General features: G+C 38.5%; 1 protein-coding gene across 10 annotated transcripts in view; it reads right to left on the bottom strand.

The window, feature by feature from the left end:
• USP28 (ubiquitin specific peptidase 28) overlaps nt 1-18593 on the bottom strand; it is a 63773-nt gene that overhangs the window by 17500 nt on the left and 27680 nt on the right. For 5 of the 10 annotated variants that reach the window (XM_027563689.1, XM_027563693.1, XM_027563695.1 and 2 more), the window contains exons 4-12: nt 16270-16375; nt 15184-15343; nt 11858-11944; nt 11022-11159; nt 10067-10140; nt 9080-9159; nt 7773-7921; nt 5643-5770; nt 2805-2900 (exon numbers count right to left, since the gene is read on the bottom strand). In XM_027563689.1, the coding sequence (XP_027419490.1) occupies nt 2805-2900; nt 5643-5770; nt 7773-7921; nt 9080-9159; nt 10067-10140; nt 11022-11159; nt 11858-11944; nt 15184-15343; nt 16270-16375 (1018 nt within the window). The other 5 variants (XM_027563690.1, XM_027563692.1, XM_027563698.1 and 2 more) reach the window with 2 other exon arrangements.

The raw sequence follows: 18593 nt of genomic DNA, 5'->3' as shown, positions 1-18593 counted from the left end.
ACTGACAACCACTTCTTCAAGCATCTCAACAACATTTTGCAGGGAAAATGCTTCCACAACCAGCAGGATGCAGGAAATGCTTTCCAAGAGTTCATCGAATCCGAAGGTACAGATTTTTATGTTACGGGAATAAGCGTACTTTTTTCTCGTTGGCAAAAATGTGTTGATTGTAATGGTTCCTACTTTGATTAATAAAGATGTGTTTGAGCCTAGTTATACTGATTTAAAATTCAGGGTCTGAAACCACAAATACTTTTGTACCAATCCAATGTACCCAAGGTTTTTTTTCTTTGCTGCGTTTTAGATCAAGTAATCTGCAATTAGGAAAAATGAGAGAGAGAAAGCTGGAAATGGGAAGTAGGTGTTGACAAAGGTCAGAGTTTAAGTCCTATGTACACTATGATTCACGTACTCATTTAACAGTGCAGACCAGGCATAAATTACTGAAGATTTCTTTGGAATCAGTAAATAACAAATGTCTTTGGTATGTAATCAAAATAACTAATTATTTTAGTAATACCCAAAGTTCTGCCATTACTAACACATGTTACACTAAGAAAAGAGATTTACTTTAGTGAATTCTACAGTTCACTGCAGTAGAGAATCTAAATGGTACATAAGTTGACTTACTGGTATAGGTAAACTATAATTCTGGGATTCCATTTACAAAAGGAGAGAATCACATTTTTCTTCTCTAACTAAAGTGAAAGAAACAGCCACAGAACTAGGGAGAAGTAAAACTGTCTGTTTCTATATCAAAAAGGACATTATGAAATGAAAAATAAAATAAAATGCAACTCAAAATCAACCACATGTTAGAGGATATGTAGCAAAGACACTTCATCCTCTCTAATTTAAAAGAGAATCAGAATGATTTCTCCTGTGGATGTGCCTGCCACAGAGAGTTTTGGCTTTCAAAGAAAAGGATATTGAATATATAAAGCTAGAGGAACTTTAAATAACTGTTTCTGGTCTTTAGATCTGTATCTTTGGCTTAGTTTCAGCTATCAACTTATCTAAACTTGACTGATCTTTCAAGATCTATTTTCTCCATGGTCTTCTTTCAGCATGTCATTCCCTTGAACACTTAAGGAACATCTCCCATCTCTGAACTCCTTGTCTATCCCACAGACATGGTAAATGTCTTCTTAAGCGCTGTTTGTTGAAAGAATTTATTAGTACATGACTGCCTTGGACCAAAGGAAACATCTTTCTAGAATTGCAGCACTGATAATCTGTCATAAGATTTTAAGCCATCATTTTTCATCTCTAACTCTTTCCAGGTTTGTTGTATTTTAACATGATATTTATACAAAATTTCAGGAACAAATTTTCTTTGAGAAACTTATCTTCAATTCTAAGACATAATCATTTTCCTGTTCTTCTAATGAATTCCTACATACACTGTATTAATTCAGTAGAATTAGAATGAAAGTGGTTTCAAAAAAGATGTCTACACTGTACACAAGAAATCTTATTTTTAATATGATATCAAGATACTTTTACAGAAGAAATGGTGAACTTTTTTTTTTAAATAATAAAAGTAATACATACACCTGGTAAGAAAACTCAAATTCAAACAAGGGTAAAACAAACCATAAAAGCCATCCATTCCCACCTCAGTTCTACTACCTAATGGTATCCATTAGCAAGTTCCTTGCCAAGATTCCCAGAACTGTGTCACACATAGACAAGCAATTTTTCAAAAGTAATTTCTCAAGTAAAATTATCCAAAAATTTAAGTCACTTTATTTTAAAAAGAAAGTCGTATTCATACTACAGAAAATACTCCTGTACGCTATTTAAAATCTAAATAAGTCAGAATGCCTAGCTGGTTACTGGCAAATTGAGTATTTTTCAGCTAAAATACATCCAATATACCAGGTATGTTGTATGAAAACAATTATAACTTTCCAATCTTATAAAGCAACACTCAAACTTTTAAAGTAAAATATTGCTATAGGTATAAAGTCCTGTAAACCACTTCCAAGAGTATCTGAGGACTCAATTTCCAGCTTAAGTCTATTAAGACAACGAGATGATGGATCATAACAAGTCTTGGGTAAATTCTTCCTAAGTGAGAGGGAGGGAGCTGGGAAGTGGCACCCAGAGGTGCAGGGTCTTTCTCAGGCTGGTATAGCGGGGTTTGCCTCTCAGGGAAATCACTGAGCTAGCAATGAAGCAGTCAGAGACGGAGTAGTGGTAGCAGCAAAAATAGTAAGTAGATAAAGGCAAAAAAAAAAAAGCCACTGACATTGTATGGAATCTCCTTTCTAAACTAATAGTCTCTGACTAGAGAGAAGTTACACTGATTCCTTCTTAGGAAGTCATAGGGTGACTTCACAAAAGCAGTCAGCAAGAACAGATGAACAATGATTTCTCCGCAGGAGAAAGGACTTCGTATGTGTCAAAAATACAAGCCCTCTCTTTGAGTCAGCACTGCTGACTTGTTTTACCTTCACCAGGCACTTCAAAAACTGCTTTCTCAAGACAAAGGGATTAGAGTTTTGTGATAGTTACCTCTCCTGTGTTTGTGAACAAGATGGCAAGGAGAGCAGAAAAAGTAAAGAGCTATGAAATCAGAACTTGGCTTCTCTTCCGTACACTGTCAATAACTCACCATGTGACTTGGGTCAAAGGTGTCCTGGGACCACCACTGCCCATCTTAAAGACTGTTTCACATTTTCCTTATCCATTTTATAAAATATATTAGTTAATACTTAAACTCACAATTAATTTTTAGATAAAAGCAAATTATCCAATTTTAATACCCCATTCTAAGTACAAAGGTGTCTATGACTCACCTTTCCAGTTTTTGCTGCAGAATTTTTATTTCTTCTTTGAGTTTTCGAATACAATTTCGCTTACTTCGAACAAGCTCTTTGCTCCTGTACATATACCTAAGCAAATAATAATCCCACAAACACAATTTATATTTAAAAACATTAATAACACAAAGTTTCAGCGAACTTTGGATACAAGGAAACTACCTTAATCAGACACAGGGTTAGTTCTATGTTAGCTCTATGAAAATACAGAGCTAACATCATATTTAATGATGAAAGACTAAAAGTCTTCCCCTCTAAGATCAGGAACAATCCAAGAAGGACCACTCTTGCCTCTTCTATTCAATGTTTTTACTGGAGGCATAGTCAGTGCAATAAGGTGAAAAAAAAGAAATAAAAGTCATATAGATAGAAAAGGAAGTAAAACTGCCTTCATTTGCAGATAACAGGATCATGTACATAGGAAATCTCAAGGAATCTACAAAAATGTATCAGAACTAATAACTGAATTTATTAGTAATGCCAAAAGACACAAAGTCAATTAAAAAAGAAAGAGGAAAAAAATCTATTGCATTTCTATATACCTGTAAAGGACAAATGAAAAGTACATTTTTTCCAAAGCCTTATAACGTCAAAGGCAATAATTATTTAGGAATAAACAACCAGATATGTGTAAGAACTATACACAAAAAAATTATAAATCACTGCTGAGAGAAATTAACAAACAGTTGGATAAAAGAAGCTATACCATGCTCATGGACTAGAGGACTAAAAATTGCTAAAATGTCAATTTCCCCAAATTGATCTATACATTCAACACAGTCCCAATTAGAATCCCAGTAGCTACCAGGGGTTTTGACAAGATGATTTTAATACTTAGATAGAAATGAACTGAGAATAGCCAACACATTTAAAAAAAAAAAAACAGTAACACAGTAGGAGATTCATACTATCTGATGTCAAGATTTATAATAAAATCACAGTAACTAAGAGAGTGTGGCACCGGCATAAGATTACACAACAGACAGAATAAAACCTCCAGAAAAAGACCCACAAATGTAAGTCCAACTAATTTTTTTAAAAAGTATCAAGGTAATTCAGTGGGGAAAAGGGAGCTGTTTAAACAAATGATGCTGATATATCTGGATATCCACATGCTGCCTGACTGCCTCCTACAAAAATATCCCCTTACCACATACCATATATGAAAATAAACTCTAAATGGTCATAGACATGAACATAAGAGTAAAGGTCACAAAATTTCTAGAAAAAAAGTTTCAAAGACCTTTGTGACCCTGGGTTAGAAGATTTCTTATTTAGAATACAAAAAGGGCAACTGATATATTAGACTTCATCAAAACTAAAAACTCCTGCTCTTCTAAAAATACTAGTAAAGAAATGGAAGAGACAAAGATAGATTTATATTCATATCTAAAATATATAAAGAAGTCTTACAACTCAGTATGAACACAATCAACCAAACTAAAAAGTGGACAGAAGACACCTCCCCTAAGAAAACATATAAATGACCATTAATTACGCACACAAAAAGATGCTCAGTGTCATTACCATGGAAATACAAGTCAAAAGAAAAATAAAGATATCCCTATAAACCCAATGAACAGTGAAAATGAAAGTCACTCAGTCATTTCTGACTCTCTGCGACTCCATGGACTAGCCCGCTAGGCTCCTTTGTGCATGGAGTTCTCCAGGCCAGAATACTGGAGTGGGTGCTAGCCATTCCCTTCTCCAGGGGATCTTCCCAACTCAGGGATTGAATCCAGGTCTTTCGCATTGCAGGTGGATTCTTTACCATCTGAGCCACCAAGAAAAGCCCCAATAAACCCAACAGAATGGCTAAAATTTTAAAGACTGATAATTCCAAATACTGGTGAGGACTTAGAGCAAATGTAGCTTTCATACCCTGCTGACAGAAACACAAAATTGTATAGCCACTTTAGAGAACAGTTTAGAAATTTCTTATAAAGTTAAAAACATACTTTTCATACAACAACCAGAAATCTCACTCCCAGGTATCTTACCCAGAAGCACTAAAAGCCACACCAAAACTTTTATGTGAAAATTCATATTCATAATAGCCTAAAACTGGACACATCTGAAATGTCCCTAAACTAGTTAATGGAAAAAATATTGTGGTATGTCCATACAATGCAATACCACTCAATATTAAGAAAGAAATCACTGATACATGCAACAACACACATGAATTCCAAAAACATTATTCTAAGTGAAAGATGATGACCACAACAGGGTGCATAATGAATATTAATGTCCCTAATTGCAACACTTTATAAATGACAAAACTAGAGGGCCAGAGAATAAGTCAGTGGTTGCCTGAGGGTAGAGGGAAGGGACTGACTGTAAAGGGCATGGGTGATGGAAATATTCTGTATCTTGACTGTGGCAGTGGTTACTTGACTGCATATATTCATCAAAACTCATTGGCTGTACACTTAAGAATGGTAACATTTCTTTGTATGTAAACTATATGTTGATAAAACAGACTTAAAATTCTGTCAGTCTGTCTAGTATTTTTTTCAGGAATACAAATAGTATTCAGATGAGAAAGAAATACACGGCAGCTACTCCACATACTATTCATCATTGCAGAGAGCAGAGCTTTCACCTAAAGCCTAGCTACTCAAATTGTGGTCCAGAGATCAGAAAATAGCATCACCCTGAGAACTTCTTACAAAGGCAAACTCTTGGGCCCCCACCTAGATCCACTGAATCCAAATTTGCATATTATCAAGACCTCCAGAAGAGTACTATGGATATTACATTAACTTACTTCTGCTACAGCACATCAAGAAGACAATCAACCACAGAACTCACCTGTCCATATAAATGATCTGAGGAAATTCAAGCTTATTGTGAATTTTCTCTGGCTGACCCAGGGACTGATTGAACTCAAATCTTGAGAGTTCAAAGGTCAACACTGGAGGTAGCTTTGTAAACCAACGCTAAATCAAGAGTAGAAATACAGGAGATAAAAGTTTAGGAAACAGCAATAGCCAGATTTAAACTATCCCTCATTAGACTCTCTTTTGGTATAGAATTTATATTCAAATCAAACTCATACTGAAATTTTTTTTTAACCCCAAATAGTTAAAACACCCACACAGAATCATGCCTTCTTACAGAATATGGTTAAACGCCCCTCAAGACCCCGAACTTACAAGCCAGTGAACAACATTTTAATTCAACTATCATCATCAGAAATAATGACCTTTAAATATGTGAACTGCACCAAAAATCTACATATCATTCACTACATCATCAGCATTTAAGAAGCTTAAAACCTGGAGAAAACAGCTAGCCCAACCAACAAATTCAAAATTGTCTAAAAAGACTAATACGTGTACACATCCTCTATACTACTTAATCACACACAATTTGAATCCCCTTTACTACTAAAAACAAAATTTGAAATAGCCTCATGATTCTGAGGGTTCTGAAAAAAATCTGTGAATTCCAAGAATTTATGGATCTCACAAAGCACTTTGTCAAATCAACCTATTAAGTTACCTTGAGTTTCAAGAAAAGTACGGAGTTATTAAAAAAAGATCTCAACTGTCACTGATCATAGATGAGGAAAGACTAAACCAGGAAAGGCATTTCTGTTCAATTCACCTGTGTGGCAGAGGTTCATACCAATAACTTTAAAATGTTCCCTTTACCAAAGATGCAAATAGCTATATTCCCTCCACGTACCCTTATTGGCATGAGGTGAACCAGACAGTCTGCCTGATCTCCTCAGAGCTAAATCTAAACAGGCACTGTTTCTAAGTCACTTCAGTCGTGTTTGACTCTGTGCAACCCCACAGATGGCAGCCCACCAGGCTCCCCCGTCCCTGGGATTCTCCAGGCAAGAACACTGGAGCGGTTGCTATTTCCTTCTCCAATGCATGAAAGGGAAAAGTGAAAGGGAAGTCGCTCAGTCGTGTCCGACTCTTCGCAACCCCATGGACTGCAGCCCACCAGGCTCCTCCGTCCATGGGATTTTCCAGGCAAGAGTACTGGAGTGGGGTGCCATTGCCTTCTCCATCTATTTTTTTTAATAGAGAGGTCTGATTCTTGAATAAAAGTCTCCAGAGGTCCAAGTTGTGAATAAACACTCTTTCTCTTTTGTAAGAGCATGCGTCAGCTCTGTACAGATGACACAGATGGTATGCCTCCCAATCAGGAATCAACACGCTCCTTGAAAAGCCAGGGAGGCAACAGTTCTCTCCCCGTTCTAACACTGCTCTACAGCTAATGTACTTTGACAAGGCTCATGTCAGGCTCCCTGTTAAATTCAAGAAAGATTTTCCTCCTCTTTTAAGTAATTAGTGGACTGGACTCATAAAAAGCACAATTCTGTTTCAAAATGTATGATGAAAGGAGAATAATTCAAGCTGTGTGGTGCTGGCAATTATGCTACAATATAACTCACTAATTCTTAACCCAATGGGAATGTTGAGATATTAATTACCCTTACCCGTCCTTCACCTTCCCCCTTTCTTTCCAACCCACAAAAACAAATAAATGAATCTTAAATTTAAAAAAATTTAAAGAAAAGGCAGAATTTACAACTGCGAACAGTAAATACTATAATAGGGAAGATATTCTAAATGGCATACCATAGGAATTAATCACTGTACTTTTACCCTCCGAAAATATGGAGGCAGTGGGTTCTCCCTACTCAGGTACAGGTGGGCTTCAACAGAAAGAGAGAAACTTGATCATACTTAAAACATCAGAGGCAGCATACAACCTTTATATGATTAACTCAAATTATACAAGAATTTAATTATCAAACACTAAGACTCACTACTCTTACCAACTCATGAGACACTTCAGACTAGTACAAGTCCTGCTAAGTGTAAAAAGTTATTTAATACATGATGTGAAAACAGCCTGCCCAAAAGCTCAGTCCTATTTAACTGGCTTTGTCATTGGCAAAAGCAAAAATATCCAACTCACCTCTTGTCCGTACTTCACTGAATGATCGGAAGGAAGCAGCTCAATGTCACCCTCCACCATGGCCCCTTCTAAACATTCGTCTAAGTTACGATAACCGTTTACCTGAAGGGGATACTGGCCGAAGGTCTCATTGTTACAAAAGGGCTTTCCTAGGCAAAGAGACAGATTGCTTTTTTAAAGGCATCACTACTGCTTTCTAAAGCTTTTTTCCTGGCACCACAGAAACAGTATCTTCTTAATTCAGCAATTTGCTGAAATCAGGTTAGAAGTATACATGGCCTTGATGAACCAGTGGATCCATTCACAGATCACTGACAACTGCTAACCTCATAAAAAAGAAAGACAACCAGAGGTAACATGCCTCCTAATCAAAGACTGTCCCGCCATCTACAGATTAGTCTTGACTAATGAAAAAGCCTTACCTGAATCTGGCCAAACTCTAGATCCAACTATCAATTTATGAAATGATGAGCAGAGAGGAATATGCTAAACTATATCACAGATAAGTGAGAGCAAAATTCTAGACTGTAGAGAATATAAGAGAACAACCCAATTTCTTAAAAAAAAAAAAAAATGTATTTCGAGGAAGAAAGAATGGGAGGACGGGATAGTCTGTAGATTCTGGAAAAAACTGAAAAGACATATATCACCAGTCACAAACGAACCACATTTGATCCTGATTAACACAAACTGTAAAAAGTATACACATAGGGAAGTGCACGTATCTTTACATACGTAAAATTATTCATTTATATACACAAAAAATTATAAAACAGATAGGGTATTGGAACACTTGGCTAGTTGTATACAACAGTAAGAAATGCTGTTTTGGGGAAGTGATGATAGTCGATTAGATTGTTTTAAGGAGGCTATCAGAAGGGTAAAAGATGACAAGGGTTAGATGCGGAACGACTGGCCATGTGTCCAATGCACAGCTAGATAAGCCACTAGAAGAGATACACATTTTTTGGCAGTCTGACTCAACAGAACTTTGAGCTTAGATATTATGTCTGAAAAAAACAGAGAAAACTGATAAATATCAGTGTACGTCTGATATTAATACCAGGTTTGGGCCGGGCAATATTATACAATTCAATATAACATCTCTGCAACAAACACTGTGCCCATTTTGCAGATGAAGAGACTGAGGATTCATGATCCAGGATCATGGAGCTTGTCCATGGTCACACACATCAAAGAGGCAGAACTAGTATTCAGACCTGCATTTGTCTGACTCTCAAGCCTCTCCACAGTAAATACACATGTGGCCACAAGTTGAGAATTAACATTTAGAGCAGAGGATTTACCTTCACGAATCCCTTCCGTGAGGAAAGTACCATAGAACAGCTGCACCATTGGATTTTCAGATTTGTTCCTGGGATTGCTACTTTTAAAACAAGGAAACAATTCTGTACTATTTGGATGAGGTAAGCAATATACTAAACCAAACAATCATTCAAAAACAAAAATAAAACATTTTCATTAAGAGCCAGGTATGGTCTAAAGGATTAGTTACTCACTGAACAAGTTTAGTTCAAAACCTCACTGATCAAGTATCTGCCCAGCACTGTACTAAATTCTGGAGACACAAAGGCTTGATTGCTCGTCTTAAGGAGCTGAAAGTCTAATAAGTCATACATGCAAATACATGTATGTGTGTCTGTTCAGTAGATAACATCCATATCCAGTGACAGAAGTATATAAGGTACAGAAGTTGTACAAAAGCAAGAATGAGCCCTCTTGTGCAGTTTTTCAAATGAAAAAGTTTTCCTGGTGGCACAATAGAAATGGAAAGAGAAGTTTATTTCTATAATCCCTTCTTAAATGTACTGGAAAGCTGTTTTATGATACATACTTCTTCCATGTAGAGTTAAAAAAAAAAAGCTTAGGAAACAAATACCTCTGCATCTATATTTGGTAAGAGGTATTTATATTCTTTGCCTTGAATTTTACTTCTGTCAGTAATTGAAACAATTAAATTCAATGTATTTATACTACAGCTCCATTCTCACATCAACGATTGATTTGACCTTTCAATACATTTTACAGCACAGGTGTTGACTTTTGAAAGTTAATAGCTATGGCCCTTTTAGTAAAAAGTTACAGGTTAATGTGATTATCTATAGAGGGGAAAACCAAAGGCAAGGGGGATAAACAATGACAAACATGAGTGGTTACCCCATGGGGTTTGGTAAAAATCAGTAATTTCTACTTGAGAAGAATAATCTTCTCCTGTATCATCACTCTCAGTGAACTGCTATGAGTAGGAGAATGCACAAATCTGCCGCACTCACTTAACATTAACAGCTAGCTGGAAGGCGTCCTCCAGCCAATCCAGGAGCTTGTGTGTGAACTCACTCACATCTTGCTGTAAGAGAGGCACAAAGTGCAGAAGAGTTAGACTCAACACTGTATGTGGGCAAATGAAACTCTGCCCTTACCCCACCGATGAGTAAGGCTCTATGACTGCACAAGATTTCTTGTTCAGGTCCAAATATCATGAAGATACAAGGAGTACTGGAGCCCAAGGCTGCAGACAGCACACGGGGAGCTAGGATCTCTGACTAGAAGGAAACGCAGCCCCTTCCAACCACGGCTATTTGTAACAAACTATCAAACACTTCCAGCTAGGCCTTTTAGAAAGTTTCAAAGAACAGACTGTATGGGAGATTTGTGGGGAGAAAGGAAACATTTTTAAATATTCTGAGAATTCTGTAGAACTGTAGGACCTTTAGACAAACAGAGGAGAAAAAAAAGTAATTGTATGAACAGTGCTAGTTTTGATTTTAACAGGAGACAGGGAAAGGAATAGACTTGTGACTAGACAAGAAAGATTGCTCAGAAAAGCTACTGAACTTGGGTTTAGACAGTTTTAAAATTAGGATTTCGATCTGGGCCATTCCAAGACAAAGGTGCAGAAAAAGGACGGACTTTCTTTTCCTCTGTGACCCTTTGCCATGACTCACTGAGGTATCTTCCAAACTCCTCCTTTCTAATTCAGCAGCCCCTGGAAAACTCTATTCTTTCTCCTACTTCTTTCCTTTAGCACCGCCAGCCTCCTCTACACAACACACACGTGCATGTCCGTCCTTTTCACCGCCTGTTCCTTAAGCATTATAAAGGGCAAAAGCGGGCACTGAAGCCCCACACCGTCACGTTCACAGCTTATTCTACAGCCGAGACAAAGCAGTATCACAGTGATGGTCGCAAGGCATCACTGCAAGCTCCAGGACGAGAGGCTTCCTCTACCTGCTGTTCCTCAGGGGATCGGAACGCTCCCTTTAAGAGGTCCAGGGCTGCTGAAGGGTCGACAAACTTGCGATTTGATCCCATCATCAGAGCAAACAAATATTGAAGCTCCTGCATAAACACGATATTTCTCTTTTCCTGCAGGAAAGATAGCCATACGTACTTATAACCTCGTATTTGGAAAATCAGAACACGTAAAGAGAAAACTGTTAACAATCACTCCCTAATTTATATTTATGAAGATCTGGATCAGAGTCAGGTCTCAAATTGTTACCGGCATTCTGATAAGGGCTGTGGTGGGGACTGCCCTAAACCCAAGCCTACCTGTGTACTGACAGAAGCCAGAGACAGAATGCTATCAGAAAGCAAAAGTGCTCCCTTTCTAAAGCCGCTGCCCTCCCTCCTGCTGGGAACAGCATCACCATGGTGAAACCTTGGCGGGGCAGGGTTGATCTGGGCAGAAGGCTACCCCCTTTGGCAAGAATGAGCTGAAATCTCTTCTATGATGGTCCAGGCCTCCAGCGTCACGTCATCTACTCTGCATCACTCAGTGCAAATGGCTGAAGGAGCCTGAAGGAGGCCCAGTGGCAGAAAAGCTGAGGCCACCAGAGTGACTCGTTGCTTTCTTAGAACTATTTTTATCATTTTATTCCTGCTTAACTTCACGTTTTTGTAAATCCTTATTTCTTGTCACAAAGAAATAAAAGGGGTCATCAGGAAATGGAAACAAATGTTGCAGAAGCCAGAGAACATCACAGTCACCAGCTTTAACCAAAATCTAAAGGTCTTTGGGATGAAAGGGGCTGAACAGTGAAGACTCCTCAACATCAATTTACCGTGTGACTTGGACAATTTTCAAGTACGTTCTGTGGTAGACTATAGCTGAGGACAAGTCTTCGGAATTCAGGCAATTGAAACAGAGACTGAAATAAAGAAGGAAATGGATTAATAGCCTTTCTTTCAAAATAACTGCAGCAAAAAAATATTTTTTATCTTAAAAATATGTGTATAACCCATTAACTTGGTAATTCTATTCTAAGGAAATAATGGCTATGTATAAAAATTTACAAGGAAGAATATTAATCCTTTTTAGAGAAAAACTAGAAGCAACCTAATGGCTAATAGGAAAAGATTACATAAACTACAGTGCACCTGCACAGCAGATTATTATACAGTCATTAATACTGTAGAAACAACGTTTTCATAAAACGGACACGTACACAGTAAAAACGAAGGCTCCAAAGTGACATGTATCAACATGGATGCGTCTCAGAAACATCCCGTGTAGAAAAGTAAGAGTATATGCTGTGTACATGAAGTTTAATCATATAAAACAACACGGTACACTGTTTAGGGTTACATACCCCTGTGGGTGTATCTAGGAAGGTGCGGAAGGGCACAACAGGGACTCAATAGTACAGGGATTTGAAACATTTCTTTCTAAAACTGGGTGGTGAGTACAGCTGTGTTCATTATTCTCCACTCTGTCGTAAGTACTGTATTTTAAGAAATTATAATAATAGATATCTTGGACTGGCAGAATTAGGGAAAGGAATTCCTTTTTATTGCTTGTAAATTACACATTTTTCCAACTATGACTAACTCTCTTTTAAAAGTTGATGTTTTAAAAAACCTCTTGTATGACCCTAACTCCTCATCCCAACATACTCCTCCAGTGAAAAAGCCTTCCAGCCCACAGACCGGAACTCTTGAAGGGGCAGCCTGGGTGGACAACAGGCCTCCAACCTCCCACACTCCATCACAAGCTCTGCAGGTTTCAGCCAACAGTATACCTGGACTGGGAACATCACAAGCTCCACTGGGATTCAGCCAACAGGAGGAGTGGACACCTGGCCTGGCAACTTCAGTCAGGTGAGGCTGGGATAGCAAAGTTCTTTCTGGAGCCAGGCCTTGGGAATGCTCAGCTCTGCTTGCCACCTGCTCTCCTCTCTTCCCACCTCCCCTGTCTACCTAGCCCATCTCCACTCCTCTCAGTTTCATCCCTGTTCTGCTAAGAGGAAAGTTCCAGGAGTTCTCTTCCACCGTGAGAAAAATGGTTTTACATTCCCAAGTCTCCTCACTGCATGTTTTGATCCCATGATCTCTAACCACCCTTCATTAAATTCTCAAACTGCCCTTTCGTTCTTTCATCTAACCCAGCAAATCCTCCAACGTGGATGAACTTAATTTTCCACTTAAGCAGTGTGGAGCACCGCCAAGAGAAAAAGTCTCGATAAAGCAGGGCACACTGATACCACTATGCGTTTAAGTCTATAAGCTCAAGCAGAGCTTCGTATTTTTAGAAATTCTACTGCTGTGGTCTGGTGCCAACTGGTTTCCCGCTGTTGACAACTCTTTTTAACTTTCACCCTCTTAAAGAGATTCTGTCATCTTTTCCACGCTGTCTCAGAAAGTGGTGCTTATTTCAGAGGAAAAAATGACAATTTAGGAACCATTTCAACCTGAGTTAGCAGTCATCACTTCTTCCTTGTCCTCTGCTGTTACTCTGCTGCCCTCTTGCTACTGGAGACCAAGCCCTCCCCACACGCTCCTTGTCCCATCTTCCCATGCTTTCTCTGAAACTTTTCTCAGTTGTCTCCTCATCATCATCTCTCACAGGAGGGACGTCAACTCAGGGCGGGGTTTCAGTCTTGGTCAATCTCTCTCCCTCTCTTTCAAAAGGAAAGAACTGACTGGCATCCCTAATTCCCAATGAACGCCCTATAGCCTGTTCTCGACACAGAAGCCAGCGAGCCGCTTAAAGCGGAAGCAGACTCACAGGACTTGTCTGCTCCAAACCTTCCGACACTTACCACCTCTCATAATTCCTGAGTCCTCGGCATGACCCCCAGGTTTCCCCGTACCCCCACCACCGCTGTTGTCACTGCTGTCTGCTACTCCCCCTTGGTCACACTCAGTCCCAGCTTTCTCCCTATTTCTCAACGTACTAAGCTCCTGACCCTGAGTCTTTGTACTTGCCGTCTGCAGCATTCTTTATGTGATCATAAGAAACATTCTTCATGTAACGACATGGCCCATCCAATGCCTCGCCCAAGTCCAGCCTCTGCTCGGATGCTCACCGTGGCAGAAAGGGCTTACCCAACCCCCTTGAATGAACAGCACCCCTTTCCTCTCTAGTCCCTCTTACTCTCATTCGTCTTTATAGTCCTTAGCACCACCTGATATGTAATTTGTATCCTGTATGTCCCACTCTTTTCAAACTCCCTGGGAGTGTGGGCCTTGTTTTATCTACTGCTGTTTCCCCAGCGCTAAAACAGTGCCAGGCAAGGAGTCAGTTGAAGGAACCCATGGAAGCAGAGGATTCAGTTTTTGGCTGAGCAGTTGGGTTGCTGTCAAGTACAATGAAGGAGAAGCTTGCAGGATGGGGTCAAGTGCTGCACTGCAGCCACGTTAAGTTTAAGAGGCAACACGCTCCCCAGGGTAATTCATCCATCCATCCACGGGGCTTGATCACCAACTACAGGCTACTGATTCCCAGAATTTTATCTGCAGCCCAGGTCCTTTTACTGAACAACAGATTCACAAAGACAACTGCCTACCCAGTAGTCCATGTGGACCCTACAGCTCAGCATGTTTTAAAACCAACCAAACCCCACGTTTAACACACATGCAAATTATTCCTCCTCTGGTGTCAAACGGCACTGCTGCCCACCTGGTAGCTCAAGTCAGAAATCTGGTCTTCCTCAGCCCTTCCTGCACATATCCCTACTAGGCTGCCTGCCATGCCCTATACATCTGATCTCCTGAACACCTTGAGAATGTTTTTATTCCCACCTTCCACAGTTTATGCCACTTTTCCATTCCAGGCCGCGACCACTTCCTTCCTGCTTGGTCCCTTACAATAGCCTCTCAAAGACGGGTTTCTCCTTGTTAATTAACTCGTGCTCTGCTGTAACACACCACTCACTCAACCTATTTAAAAGCACAGAAGACTTTGTTTTCAGTACTGCCCGCTTTAGACACCAGAGCATCTAGGTCCGAAACATAAGAAAGTAACCAAAATACAATCATACCGTGGGGAAAATGCTCCAGTTTTATTTATCTTTCTCCATTTTTTTCAAAGCTGTTTTTCTCATATTTCAGCTTAATACATTACAAAACTGTCTCCAAAAGACACAGTTGTCTCTTAAAAATTTCATACCTGAATAACAGCACTAAACCAACATGTATTGCCAACATTTTTCAGCCCAACTGGCCAACCATCAACTCGTCTCCAGTCATTGGGATTGGGATTTTCTCCCCAGACTTCACAGCGTTTTCTCTTTGAGCGTTTAGTTTCTGCAGAGGTTGCCTCGTGCATCCTATATTGTGCCAACATACCACACATCAAAAAGAAAAGAGTTAAACAACAATAAGGAGGCTGTAGATAACCTTTCATAGGAAATTCAAAATGCCAGGTACACTACTAACTGGGTTATCACTGGGCATATCATAACTTTAGTTTTAACATAAATGAAAAGTAAGGTTTAAACATAAAGTTGTTAACATTCTTCCTAGCAGAGATTATTACCAGTAAGGCCTCTGATGGAACCGAGTTGAGACTCAAGACTATTAAAAGTTTTACATTTCAATGAAAGTGCCTTATTTCAGACTTGCCATTGAAAGAGGTAAGAGAGACACTCTGCGAAAGATAAGAGAGACACTCTGCGAAAGATAAGCGCCTCCAAACTGTTTCACACACATATCATGGTCCTAAGCAACTCCGCAACAGGAGGTGATCAAAGTGTCTACAAACTAACATGCCACCCCTGGAACTGGGTATTTGTGAACAATACCAACACTAAATCAGTACCAATTCAAAAAAATATCCGTCTAGTCACTTCTGAGACAGGGGAGTTAATGATAACTTTCCTTTTCAAATAGCCAACAATGTAACTCTCAAAGTTTACAAAGGCTCAAGGTTTATGAACAGAATACCAACTCATAGACACCTTAAAAAAAAGAGAATATGTATTTATCAGATATTTGCACTAGTTTGGTTTCCCTCCTATCAACTGAAAACTACAATACCTTGCAGTTTCTACTCAACTCAAAGACAGCAGGCTGCAGTAAGACTCTTATCATATTTAGCTTCTTCAAAAGTGAACCAAAGAGTAAGTAAGCTAACATGAATTTAAATTTTCTCGTAAAAGAAGTTTCATTTAGGTGCAATTAAAGAAGCCTGGCAGAACTGTCTTCGACCTACACACTAAGGTGTGGCGCAAAGATTATAAATTAAGTCAATAACCTGTTAAGATCTCTTCCATCAGCTTGAATTTTGGGGGACTCCAGCAGACTCAAAGCAATGGCAGCCTGAAGATCATCCTTGCTATCGTGAGTAAGGTCTATCACTTCTGTAAGATAAACAGAAATTTAATTAGTCTACATGCAGGAAACACTGCCTTTCTGTCTATATTGTCTATATTAAAGGCAAAAAGGTAAAAGCAGTCACAAAATTAGCTCTCACTACAATGGCTCATCTGTGAAAAAACAAGTTGATTACTCCTTGCCAGAGTCAAAGTAATAACTTACTGCCACACTGTAACCTTAAGATTAGCTAACAGTACAGTAACAACAAGCTGCTGAAGTACAACGAATCAAACACCCCCTTTTGCAGCCTTACTTCACAGGGTCAGAAATAGATCCCATACCTGAAGGTTAAATAATGTACTTGTTGTAAAGTAGCAGCTAAAAGTTAAACATTCAAAAAAGGGGTACTTTCGATCTCACACAAACTACTCTAGAGAATAGGGAATATACTCCTCAACCCACTTTACACAGCCAGCATAACACCTTGTCACATCCCGAGCCAATCAAGGACAGTAAGAGAAAGGCAAAATGACAAGCTCACGCACGATCACAGACGTGAAAAGCCTGAATATAAGCAAACAGAATCCTGCTAACACACCACAAAAGATTATATATTAAGACCAAGCTGAATTCACTGTAGAAATGAAATACTGAGCTACTGTTAGAAAAGAGACCGGTAAAATTCATCGTCTAAACAATTAAAGGAAAAAATGATCATCTCAATAGATACAGAAAAAAGTATTTGATAACATTCAACCTCTATCAAGGAATAAAAACTCCAAGCCAAGTAGGAAGGGAAAAAGTATTTTTAGACTGAGAAAGAATTATCCATGGAAAACCCACAGCAGACTTTATACTGAATTGTGAAATTTCCTTTAAAACCAAGAGTAAGATGAAGATGTCTCTTGTGAGGGCTTTTACTCACCGTGGCTCTCAAAGTTCCAGGTAGTGTGATAAGAAAATAAAAGTTGAAAAAATAAAGAATGCAAAGTAAGAAACAAAACTGATAATTCACATATACAATGAAGCCCAAAATAATCTATGGAAAATGGGCATAATGAATAATAAGAGGTGGTTAGATAAGCCATCAATGAACAAAAGTTAAATGAATTTCTATACATGAGCAATGAAATAATTTATAAAGACAAAAATCACAAAGAACACAAAACTAATAATCAAGACCTTGTCTACCAGCCTAAGAATAGATGTATGGATCAATGGAACAGAATCAGTGGAACTGAATTGACGGTCCAGGAATAAACCTCATGGTTGTAGTCAACTGATTTTCAACACAGGTACCAAGGCAATTCAACAGAGAAAAAATATCTTTTCAACAAAAGGTGCTGGGACAATTGGATAGCCACAGGCAAAAAAATGACTTTTAACTCTTTCCTCACATCATTTACAAAAATGAACTCAAAGAGTGGATCAAACCCTCAAGATAAGAGGTAAAATAAGTCTTAAAATAGGTAAATCTTCATGACCTTGATTAGACAATGGCGTCTTCCAGATGACACTAAAAGTACAAGAGTTAAAGAAAAAACTGATAAATTTGACATCATCAAATAAATACTTTGGGCTTCAAAGGATACCATCAGGATAGTGAAAAGACAACCCACAAAATGAGAGAAAAAATTTTGCAAATTGTCTATCTGGTAAGGGAACTATGTACAGAATACATTAATTCCTGCAACTGAAAAATAAAAAGACCAACTTTAATATAATAAAATAATACATAATTAAAAAAAAAACTTTAAACGGGCAAAGAATTTCACTGGACAATTCTCCAAAGGAGATAGACAAATGGCCAATAAGCACATGAAAAGATGTTTCACATCATTAGCCATTAGGAAATTCAAATCAAAACCACAATGAGATTAACATTTCACACCCACTTGGAAGGCTAAATAACAAGTGTCAGTGAAGATGTGGAGAAGTTAGAACCTCGCGTAGTGCTAGTGGGAATGTAAAGTCATGCAGTTGCTGGGGGAGCTAGAGGAATGGAGTTTGGCAGTTCTTCAAAACGTTAAACACAAAGTTTCACGAAATTGATTTTCTGGATATGACACCAAAAGCATAGACAAAAACAAAAATCAACAAACACAGCTAAATCAAGCTTTGTAAAAAACTTTAAAAGCATGAATGGACACAATCAAAAGAGTGAAAAAGACAATCTACAGAATGGAAGAAAATATCTGCCTATCATATATCTGATAGACAGTTAATATTCAGAATATATACAGAACTTCTACAACTCGACAA

This window comes from Bos indicus x Bos taurus, chromosome 15, assembly GCF_003369695.1.
Source record: "Bos indicus x Bos taurus breed Angus x Brahman F1 hybrid chromosome 15, Bos_hybrid_MaternalHap_v2.0, whole genome shotgun sequence".
NCBI classification, from domain to species: domain Eukaryota; kingdom Metazoa; phylum Chordata; class Mammalia; order Artiodactyla; family Bovidae; genus Bos; species Bos indicus x Bos taurus.
Note: the sequence above shows the minus strand (reverse complement) of the source record. Positions and strands in the feature narration are given on the sequence as shown.